Genomic DNA, 12,093 nt, shown 5'->3' on the forward strand with positions numbered 1-12,093 from the left:
TAACTGCCAGACATTGAAAACATTTCTAAATCATATACAGGTTCCAGTGGTGCTTGTGACCCAGCCGGTACCATTGACTCCAGCTTGGTAAGTGGAAGATACGTATAAAGGTGGCAACTCATAATTCTGATACTTACTCAAGACTAACCATGTGGGAGCTTCCTGAAATTAAAAGTAAATTAAAATAAGACACGTATTGCTTAAAAAGGTCAGTGTCCTTTTCAAAGTGCCTATGATTTTGTGGGGTTTTTCTCCCCAACAAAGAATATGGTTTAATTAATTTTTAGTTCTGGTGTCTTAGAGTTTTACTGCAGGAAACTCCAATGGTGTTGCCACTACAGAATCCTTCCAAGGCTCCTTCGATAGCCAAGGACAAATTAAATAACACTGGCTGTGCACAAAATAATTCCTATTTCTTTTTTATTATTCCAAGCACATACTATGGTGTTCTGAAGTTTTCTAAGGCCTTTAGAAATGACCTCTCTTCTTGGTCTCATAGCCTAGAGATTCAATTCCGGGTACTGGATCAACAGAAGGACAAATGTTTTGCCATCCTTACTAAGAGACTTGACAGTATTGAAGCCAGGAAGTGAATCTTACATATTACAAAAGCATTCTCAGTTAAACACCGTTCTTTACTGATTCCCAGTATCATAAATATTCAAATACTTTTCCATGTAAATTTGTACTCTACACTGTAGCAGCATCAACAGACACTGGCAATGTTATAAGACATTTTTTTTTCTCTCTGTATTTTTCAATTTCTTTTTAACAGCAAATGTGGATAATGTGTGTAACAAGTTAATTAATTATAAAAAAAAATCAGCTGGAAGACAGTTGAAATGAACCCAGTGCTGTTGTTCCCCCCGGATCCACTTAATTTACTTTTCATGGCCAAATTGTATTTCTGTGACAAGTCTTTGCCCAGAACACTATTTTGAAAACAGGTTTTTATTCCAAGATGTCAAATGTTCATTTGCTTTGCATTTGAAGGGGTATTGCCAATGCAAGCTTCACGTGGCAAGTCCTACATGTAGTCACTGCAAACCATTATATTGGAATCTGGCCAGAGAAAACCCCAGTGGATGTTCAGGTAAAGTATTTATACACCATCACTTCCTATTTTGTAATTTCCTCTTAATTTTCTCTATTTCAATAACTAAACTCACAAAAGAGCTATTTGTTGAAGCAATTTGATTTGTCCAAACTTCTGTGTAATTGTGTGTGTGTGTGAATCTGGGCCTTGTTCTGATTTATAGATCTATCATGCACCTGTGCATCCCTACGGTGCAAAGTTTTGATGTCTTCCCCCCACACTTTTGTCAGAACTTCTGTCATTTTCAAAAATCTCAGCAAAGGATTAGCCTCCTTTTTCCATATGTATTTTATTGTTTGTAACAGCAGCTACTTGATAAATGCTTTTACCTCTTTGTTTCTGTGATTCACTCTTCCTGGATTAATTTTATTATAACTTTATACATGTATTGAAACCAGGATAACAAGTTGAATACAGTGGGTTAAAATTACTAAATTAGGCGAATCTCTGTCTTTTTATTTATTTATTTATTTTATGGTGTTGGGGATCTAACATGGAGTGTCACATATGTTAGGCAAATGTGTTACCACTGAGCTACATCCCAGTCCTGAATACCTGCATATCTCTTTCTTTTCTCTCCTTCCCCTCCCTCCTTCCCTCCTTCCCTCCTTCCCTCTCTCTCTCTCTCTCTCTCCTTCTTTCTTTCCTTCTTTCTCTTTTCTTTTCCTTTCTTTTCCTTTCCTTTCCTTTTTTTTCTTTTTCTTTTTCTTTTTCTTTTTCTTTTTCTTTTCTTAGTGCTGGGGAGTGAACCCAGGGGCACTTTACCACTGAACTATATTTCCAGTCCTTCAAAAAAAATCTTTTTTTTTTTTTTTTAATTTGAGACAGGGTCACAGGTTCTCACTAAATTGCTTAGGGCCTCACTAAGTTCTGAGGCTGGCTTTGAACTTGTGATCCTCCTATCTCAGCCTTCTGAGTCACTGGGATTACAGGCAAGTGATACCACACCCGGTTGAATATCTCTTTTTAGGAATGGGGTCTCACTATGTTGCCCAGTTGCTTTGAATTTGTGATCCTCCTACTCCAGCCTCCACAGTAACTGGGATTACAGGCGTGCACCACTGCACCAGCTGAAGTGAATATCTTTGAATAGAGTATATTTTCATGCAAGTACATCAACGATGACCTTGACATTAAAGTCTCTAAAATCCCGTGATGTTGGCTGGGGCTGTAGCTCAGTGGTAGAGCACTTGCCTAGTATGTGTGAGTCACTGGGTTCCATCCTCAGCACCACATATAAATAAATAAATAAAATAAAGGTATATAAAAAAAATCCCATGATGTTGCAGTCTTGGCGTAGCCATAAACTCACCATCTTTCGAGAGGGATCGTATTGGTTGGTGTGTTCTGCTAGGCCTCAGTGGTGCAAATGGTAATGCTGCTGAAGTGTGCAGGGACCTCTTCCTGCGAATGTTGTGTTGCAGATGTGAGATGTGCCCAGAGCCAGGGAGCGGTCTTTGGGTAACCCTTGGTTTAAGGACACTTTCTTATCTCCACAGAGTGCCAGTGCCACAAGGCAGGAACAGTGAGTGGCGTTGGAGAGTGTGGGCAGGTAATGCGAGTCGGTTTTCGTCCCATACCAATGGGACGCCGTAGCCATTGATTGAGGAGTTCCTGGGAGCGTGTTGGTACCTCTGCAGGCAGACAGTACATGGTCATTTTTCTCAGGCTGGGGCTCCCTTGCTGCCTATTGTACAATGAGCCAGTTTTCAATCTTGAAGATGAGTGAATTCTGTAACTATCAGATTTTGACATCTGGCTCATTGTTCCACAGGGAGATGGTGACTGTCACTGCAAGGTCCGAGTGAGCGGCGATGCCTGTGATACCTGCGAAGATGGATATTTCGCTCTGGAAAAGAGAAATTACTTTGGGTGTCAAGGTACTTACATCCAGTGGGTCCCAAGCAGAGCAAAGTGTCAGAATAACCTTTCTCCTGCGTTTGCTTTCTTTGGTTGATTTTCTGGGATGTGCTCAAGCATTCTGTCTGGGACATTGGGTCAAATATTCAGTTGATACTAGTCATAATTTGCAGATGGGGATGTTTCCACTTCTCTTCTACAGCACACTGTCATAAGAAATATACCTGGAATAGGAGGACATGTGTTAATGTTGTAAAACATCAGGACTTAGTGACTTTAAGGTTGTACTTTGTTTTATCAGAAGAGCCAGGCTTTTAGAGATAGGGTTGTATTAAATAATGAAATCATAGCAACAGTAGGCCCGCAAGGCTACCCTTGAGTGTCTCACATGGGCTCTTCTTAGCTGACCTTATTTACAATAGTGCTGTTTCTAAATCTTGTTCTGCTCTTGATCTACCACCACCTTCACATTGGGCATCTGTGTTCCAGCTGGCCTATGGCCGTGCACCCCCAGCCTAGAAGCAGACTTTTGGAGGGACAGGTCATTTCCGCTAGGAAGTTTCCTGCCTATTTCAAACTCCTGCCAGATATAAGGTGTGATAAGAAGGGAGGCGGTGCTACAACCCTGGGATTATTAGTGTTCCTTTCTCATAGAGGGAGGGAAGCATTCCTTATGGGGATGATTTCACGGGTAACCACAGCTGTCTCCTGACAGGGTGTCGGTGTGACATTGGTGGAGCGCTCACGTCCGTGTGCAATGATCGCTCGGGAGCATGCCAATGCCGAGATCACGTGGTGGGGAAGGTGTGCCAGAGGTGAGTCTTTGGGAGGCTTCCTCCTGTGTGTATGGATGAGAAGTTGTCTTAGATCACCAACCATGCTGGTGAAGAGCAAAGCAGTCCTAGGAATCCTCAGCAGATGAAGCCGTACAATATAATTCAAAATCTGAACATTTGCGTGAGTTAATTAAAATAGGAGATAATGATGACCATAAAACCGGTTCCATTTTGCAAGTCGGGGAGCACCTGCACTTCAGAGTTTGCAGATTTGAAGTGAACAGGTGCAGAATGACAGGTGGGCATGAGGAGAGCTGGAAGCATGGGGTGGGTTCACCTGGCTGAACTCCCATGGACAAGTCACAGCATGGAGGAGGCAAGCAGAGCCAGCTCCAGTTCTTGGAAGAGAGAGGGAATAAGAATGGGCAGAGTGCACATACCCGGGTTCTTGGACCACCGGCATTCAGTTCCTGTTGCTCCCTCAGACACATTAAGGAGAGTGAGTGGAGAGATCAGGTGACAACAAGAAGGGTAAGAAAACTTCCGGAGTGTGGAAATAGGACTTCATCTCATGCAGAAGTAAATTAAAATAAACTGTAAGAGCAGCAACGCAAAGTGGAGACTGAGACCCAGATGGTGCCAGAGAAGTATGGCAGCTTACTGTCTCCACATTTGCTGTTTATAGATGATGTATATATAGACATAGATAGACACACACCCACACACATAAAACATGATTCACCCATAATCTTTCCTTAGTGGCAGGAGGGAAAATTTAAGTGTAAATATTCTGACTTTTAATCATTGCTGGAAACTCCATGAAATGCACAAAAAAACAGATACCTTCTTCACTAACTGCACCACAAGCAGATGAATTTAAAAATTCTCGTGTGCAGTTACGATGATTTGTATTGTTTTGGTGTTTCTTTTCTTTCCCTCATTGTTTTCAATATTTGGATTTGAAAGGTCAGGGTCACGGAGCTGTTATTTTTTAGTCTTCCTAGTTGGCTCTCACAGCTGGGCCTTGTAGAAGGTCCATGAGAAAGAAAACATCTATAAATTTGTTTTCCTGAAACTAGCAAGGCAAAGGAAGGACCAGAGGGGCTTTGTGATGTTTTCTAATGTAAATGTTTTCTGTTTTGTCCCTTTTCATCCTTATGTTGACAAAGTGAGCTTTTTCCTACTCAAGAGAATGTTGTTTTTCTTTTTCCATTTATGTAGGTGATTGGTTAATTTTCAGGATAATATAATGCAATCAAATAAAAATTAAATAATCCACCCAGAGGAAAAATATTGACCTTTTACATTTTAGCATATATTTTTGCATTTTGTATTTATACATATATAAATATATATATATATATATATATATATGAATATATAGGTATATGCCTTGAAATTTAGAATATATCCTTTGATATAGTGGCAAATGATAACTGAAATAAAGGTCAACCTCATGTATATGGCATAGCAACTTCTCCTGGCTGGCAAATCTTGTGTCCTTTTGTTTGTTCTCCCAAATGTTAGTTTATGATTTTTATCTGAGCATTTTTAGGTTTGCATGTAAACTTAGAAAGTATTTACATTCACTTTGTTTTCTAAATAATTTTTATAATTCCATAAATGTTCATTATAGAAAATTAATGTTGATGATAGTAAAAATGTGAAGAAAAATCTTCATTCCACCACCCAGAGAAAATTCCTTTTAATACTTTTTGTATTTTTTTCTAGATTTTTGTTTATGAATGAAATTTAGTGCTGTATTTTTTCATGTTATATATATCAAGCTATTAATTTCACATGGTATCATAAGCATTTCTTCTAGCATTAAATAGTTCTCAAAAATGCTGATTGTATTTCATAATTTCCTTATTTCATAATTTTTGTACATTTGTGTTTCTAAGTTTTCCCTGTTTTAAACATTTTAATATTAATTCTTTGATAGTGTATTTTTATATTAATTCTTTTGATAGTATATTCTAAAGACATTCTTTAGAATAGATACCTGGAAATAAGATTACTGGGTCAATGGGTATGAAAACTTTTAAGGATCTCTGTAAATTTACCTCAGAAATATAAGCATTTCTTTTTTTCCTTTCTTGCTTTTTTTTTTTAAAGATTGAACCCAGGGGTACTCTACCACTGAGCTACATCTGCAGTTGTTATTTTTTATTTTGAGACAGGGTCTTGCTAACCAGGCTACTTGGGGTAATTGCTTAAGGCTTCTGCTAAGTTGCTGAGGCTGGCCTTGAACTTGTGATCCTCCTGTCTCAGCCTCCCTAGTTACTGAGATTACAGGCATGTGCCACCATGCCTGACAAGCATTTCTAATTCCATTTAAAATACAGGAGCAAGACCTTTTGTTTCCTTCAACTAATTGACTAATTATAATTGATCTTTATGACTTTAAAACCATTAGCTGCTATTAGCTTCTGACTGAATGGCAAAATTTATCATTTGGAAGAACTTCAAGTAGTTTGGCTGTGAAGTGCCACACAGAATTGAGATATTTCTGATCCTCCTGTGTGTCTGCCACATCAGGAGTCTTGAAAGGAATCCATTAATTGATCAATGCCAAGATTCTCATTACTTGCAATATGGTTTCAGAGAAAACAAGTCAGAAAAGTCATTCTAATGATCAAAAGTATATATAGAGAAACTTCTTTGACTTTATATTTTGACTTATATATTTTATATCACACTATATCTATTGTGCACAGAAATAGGGTCTGGCACATGGATATTAATATTTGTATGATAGTGAATATGAGTGTAAAAACCAATGCAGGAATAGTACATAGCCTAATTTGGCTTCATTTTGTTGTTGACAATGGTTTAGACATATTAAAAGATACATTAAAGAACATATTATGAGTTATGCTCAATGGCTTTATCATTTTAAGTCTTGGAACATGTAGGAGTTGGGTGTGGTTTATGTGAATGTTTTCATGAATGAAAACAGTATTTTAGAGAAAGTGGGGAACCATTCTCATTTGTCTTTATTTAATGCACTTTGTCAACTTGGTGGAGTTCATTTAGCAGTAATTACTGGATTAAAGGATATTCAGATGGTCAATGAACCTAACTTGCTGTATCTACATTTACTTTTTATTACTTTAAAAGGCCTGAAAATAACTACTATTTCCCCAATTTGCATCATATGAAGTATGAGATTGAAGATGGCACTGTACCTAATGGAAGAAGCCCCCGGTTTGGATTTGATCCCCTGGTGTTTCCTGAGTTTAGCTGGAGAGGATATGCCCAGATGACCTCAGTACAGGTAGGCAGCCAGCAGGCCACAGCCTCGTGGCAGGGTGACCCCCAGGTACTCCCGAAACACCCTCAGGGGCCCCTTGAAAGTGAACTGTCCCCAAAGTGGATTCCAGGATTCTTTTGCTCCAGAGGCTGGGTTGGGGTCCCCGTTAAAGTTAGGCTTGGGTTTTAGCTGATAAGCATACGTGTGGATTTCACAGATCATTGCTACTTTCATTGGGTCACCAATCAGAAAATGAAGAAATGAAAGAAAAATGGTGTTCATTTGTGGAGACTTTTCACGAGAAGAAGGAAGTTTCTGAAATGACATTAGGCTATATTATTACACAAGGGACATTTTCTTCAGAGCCATTTGTGGGAAATAAAATGTTAGTTTAAATAATTCTAATAAAGCTAGTGCTGCTACTTTTTTATCGATTTTTTAAATTCCAAATTACTCTGTGAATAGAAACTAAAAATAAATGATGAGTTGTAGTTTGTGCTATTTAATTATTCTTTCCCATATTTCTCCTTTCCTTCCTTCTTCTCTATTTCATCCTTCCTTCTTGGCTTTGCATTGGAGTAAGGACGATGATATGTTATTTGTTTACCTTTAGACCTTATGCAATATTCATAACAAAAAATCCTGTAGAGTCATTGAGTAGTTTTGTCCTCAGAATTTCTTTTTGAGGTTTATCCCTTTGAGCTGTGTCTTGGTGGAGAAATTCACAGTAGGAGGTAATCTGATGACCGTGTTAACTCAATACTTGTCCTTAGCAGATTCGAACTTAGAATAGTCCAGAGAAAAACTGAAATAGGCTCATAGTTTTCCTGATTCTAGTCCTGCTTTGTGCCTGGTCAAATTTCCCCAGCCAATCTGCCTTTCCCAAATAACACCTAGAACCTTAGAATACCTCATTCTCTTCCCCTTCTGCCCAAATACAGAAATTCCATTTCCTTAATGCCCTGATTTCACTTCATTATTCAGAAAAAAAAAAATGATGGTTTCTATAAAGTCGTAATAGCATGTGAGCCCAATCAAGGTATAAACCCTCTCACAGGTGAAAAAAAAGTTTGGTTGACCCAAATGAGTGAATTTCTAAGAATAGAGTTTTTGAGTCTTTTTGGTCAGAGGACATTGGTGATGTCCCTTGAGTGACAACTTTGCCTATTTATCTCCCAACTTAGAACCTCCAGGTAGAAAATCCAACAGTATCTTCGGATAAGGGCTTGAGATAAAACTTCATAAGACACAATAGGCATAGTTTAGTTATATCCAGAGTTTATCACTAATGTGTTTGGGGTCTTTAATCTTTCTCCAGCCACCATTGGTTTTTGTGACCATTTAGATTTTCTCTGTGTGAAATGGGTCCTAGAATAGTCTCTTATGGGCGTGTGTGTGAAATAACACACTTTCCTTTCCTTCTCTTCTGCCATTTTATTTTTCCCAGCCAGTGGTGGTTGTCCCTGTCACCGTGGCTTTCTTAAACTAGTCCATCTAATCCTTCGCTCTGTCTGCCTGATCACAAAAAGGTCAAAAGAGGATCTCAGTGGCTGAGGGAGCGCACTTTCACTGTAACTTTCATTGTAAGTGATTTTAATTCATTGTTAGGCTTGTTTCCTTATAGTTCCTTGGTCCTTGTTAAGTGGGCATGAACATACCTGTGTGTGTGTGTGTGTGTGTGTGTGTGTGTGTGTGTGTTGTATAGAAGTTCAATGGTGAAACTCAAATAGAATGAAGTCATTGATGAGCTGTGATTAGCTAACATTTCTTTTAACCAGTTTTCTATGCTTCATGGCTTTTTGGTCTTTTTCAGAATGAAGTAAGGGTGATGTTGGATGTGGGGAAGTCAAATCTCTCCTTGTTTCACATTATTCTGAGATACATAAACCCTGGAACTGAAGCAGTTTCTGGTCATATAACCATTTATCCATCTTGGGTGAAGTCAGGTGGGTAAAATTCCAAGCCTTTTCAATTGAAAAAAAAATAATCAAGATATTGTTTTCTCCAATTTTCCCAAAGATGATCATCCTTAGAGAACATTACACTTGGTACATGTTGGATTGGACAGTTCTCTGGATGCTCTTTTTTACCTTGTCATTCTCTAAACTTTTTGCTTATTTAACTTCTGCTATTAAATTATCACTGCCACTTAAAAACATGATATAGCAACCTTTGTACCTTGGCTGATCCCATGGGTCATGACCTCTTCACTGAGCAAACCTGATTTTATAGCTCATTCATGGTGAGGCGAGTATCACATTTTTTGGTGTTATTTAGGAGACCTTGGCCTCTTGCTCTTAATTCTCCCTTTGTTTCAAGCAAACCAAGTAGTTCAAGGAGAAATGGGCAAGGATAGAAATTTTTAAGAAGAAGGCTGTAAAGCACAAATTCCTAGAGAACTCTAGGAAGAATCTTTCAATTCTCCTTCAGAGGTGAGGGACAGAAGAGAGGACAGCCTCACCCACAGCCAGGGACAAGGCCTGGAAGTATGTCCACAAGGAACCAGGCTTTTATCATTCTTGGAAACAGATTCCAGGGAGCATTTGAAGTCTGGTAAGGACACAAAATGGCACCCAGGGAAATCTAATTTAGGATCAAGATGTAAGCATCTATGTTCAGCATCCACAGCGGAATTGGAATGGAAGGAGGAATGATGTCATACCCATCCTATCAGCCAAACTTGCTGGAGGTTGATCCACTAGTAGCCAGTAGGAAGAACTGGTGGGCTGACTTTATCACGCTTAGAGTAGTCCAACTTCCCAACTGAAGAGGAAACAAAACTGAGAGGTTTAGTACATTGCCTGAGTGCACAGCTGATCTTTGTAGACAAAGTCTTTGGACTCCAAACACTTTCCAGTAGTACCCTCTGGGTGACAATGCCATAGCTCTCTGCCCTCTGTTAACTCATATAGTCAGAATACATTTTGGTTTGTTTCCTCATCCTCTGGGGCACTTCTCCCCAAGTCTGAGTCGGGATTCCAGTGACATATTCCCAAGGTAACGTATTCCTTTCCCAAACACCACTGTCCACACTATACCGTATTCTCTCATTTTATAGTCTGTATCCTCAAATTCTCTATCCCCACCACTGGGGAGCTATGTTCACTGCTTTGACAATAGAACTCAGTTCCAGGCCTGGCGCATAGATGTCTGTAGAACTAGAACAAATGCAAAGATTTGGAGCAAACACTTCTTCTCAAGAAAAAGTCTCAATTGAACTCAGATGCAACAGTCTTGTTTGTTTCTGAACCATCTGCAGAAAGTCCTCTGTTTAATGCAGAGGAAAAATGTTGCATCCTGAAAATAACTAGAAGGTCAAAAATTTTATAATAAAATGAAGGCATGCTCATTGATAAAAATAAAAATTTTAAATCTCATATAAAAAAAGAAAAAATAATTTGTCAGTGTAATATACTGGAAATATTCTATAAATAAGAAATATTTAATCACTTACAGAAGTTAGTATTCTTTTAAAATTTTTTTTTAGTTGTTGATGAACCTTTACTTTATTTATTTATATGCAATGCTAAGAATTGAACCCAGTGCCTCACACATGCTAGGCAAGTGCTCTATCACTGAGCCACAACCCCAGCCCAAGAAGTTAATATTCTTATTTCATAAATATAGAAAATTACATTTCCAGCATAGACGACCACTGCTAACATCTTATCAAATATCTTTCTCATCTATTTTGTACATATGCATATATACAAGTTAAAAAAAAACAAGATCAGTAAATCTGATCAGTATTGTGATCAGTAAACCATTTCAAACTTTTTCAGATATAAACTGAGTGCCTGAAACAGAACTATCTAAAATCTTAACCCTAGCTGCTAGAAAGATGTCTGAAACAGTTCTTCGGATTTCTGGTAGGTGCTGCTCAAAGCAAAGAGATCACCTTCCTGCCGAGTAAGGAGCCAGCTTTTGTCACCATCCCTGGAAAAGGCTTTGCAGACCCGTTCTCATTGACAGCGGGGACATGGATTGCTTGTATTAAGGCAGAAGGAGTCCTCCTGGTAAGTCAGAGTTCTGAATGGTGATCTCTGGGGGATGTTCCCCCACTTAAGATGGTCTCATCCAACACCATGACCCACAGTGACCAGAAGACATCAAAATCACGAATTTCCCTTTTATCATACAGGAAGCTAAGCTGATTTTTGTCCTCAAATAACATAATGATATAGGGTTATTCCTTCCAACCAACTTCTTTTGGGCAAACGAAACACAAAAAAACAATCCAAACTCTAACTCAGAGTGACTCAAAGTTATCAGAACAAATGAAAGCTTTCATATGCATGTGTCCCTGCCTTCCAAAAGCTCATTTGGTATTTCCTGTCATAAATCAGAGGGTACCTAAAAAAATAAGCCTCTCTGGGGACTGTGCAGAATGAAGTCAGAAGAACCCAGAGGACTCAAAAATCCTAATATCAGTGAGATTTTCAGTGTTGGAAAGAGAAGAGACCAGAGGACCCATAACACTGTTCTTGCTCCCTCCTACCTTAAACTTAGGCAAGAATTACACGAAACTGGTTGCTTTTGCTAAAGAACTGTTCATCGAAGGAAAGACTGTGTCCACCAACACTAATAGAGTAACCAGAGAAGGCAGAGAGATAAAACTTGTTCTCTGGGACACCCTGCTTGGATATCTGCTTTGAAGTCTGCTTCTGCTTATAACAAGATCTTTCCAAGACAAAATCATTGGCAAAAGTTTGGTTTCATGCTCTTCGAGTGGAAAACATGAAGCCTTTCCTTCTGGCACAACCCAATGATTGGTCTCAACTTGAAGCCTGCTTCTCTTGCTGATTCTGAACAATAAGGACAATATTTATCCTTACAGATTCTTTCCAAATCTAGAATCTTATAAAGATAACATGTAGGTTTATCCTGTCCATTTTTTCATTTTTTTCTTCTTTTTTTTTGCACTTTCTTGGCAGAAAACTGTACTGCTTAAAAAAAAAAAAAGTTTAAGAGTGCTGCACAGATGTTGGAAATGAGGATGAGGAAAATTCCATTGATGCCAATAATGGGTACAAACTTGAAAGAATAATTCATTATAAGTTACTACCTAGGCATGGAAGATGCTTCATGGTGTATAGTCTGTGCAA

General features: G+C 38.6%; 1 protein-coding gene across 1 annotated transcript in view; it reads left to right on the forward strand.

The window, feature by feature from the left end:
• The window catches only part of Lama3 (laminin subunit alpha 3), a 263,204-nt gene that overhangs the window by 120,160 nt on the left and 130,951 nt on the right, over positions 1-12,093 (forward strand). The window contains 8 exon segments of the mRNA XM_047526418.1: positions 41-87; positions 994-1,093; positions 2,596-2,648; positions 2,871-2,976; positions 3,672-3,771; positions 6,856-7,012; positions 8,802-8,934; positions 10,862-11,004. Of these exon segments, the coding sequence (XP_047382374.1) occupies positions 41-87; positions 994-1,093; positions 2,596-2,648; positions 2,871-2,976; positions 3,672-3,771; positions 6,856-7,012; positions 8,802-8,934; positions 10,862-11,004 (839 nt within the window).

Source organism: Sciurus carolinensis, chromosome 15 (genome assembly GCF_902686445.1).
Source record: "Sciurus carolinensis chromosome 15, mSciCar1.2, whole genome shotgun sequence".
Taxonomy (NCBI): Eukaryota; Metazoa; Chordata; class Mammalia; order Rodentia; family Sciuridae; genus Sciurus; species Sciurus carolinensis.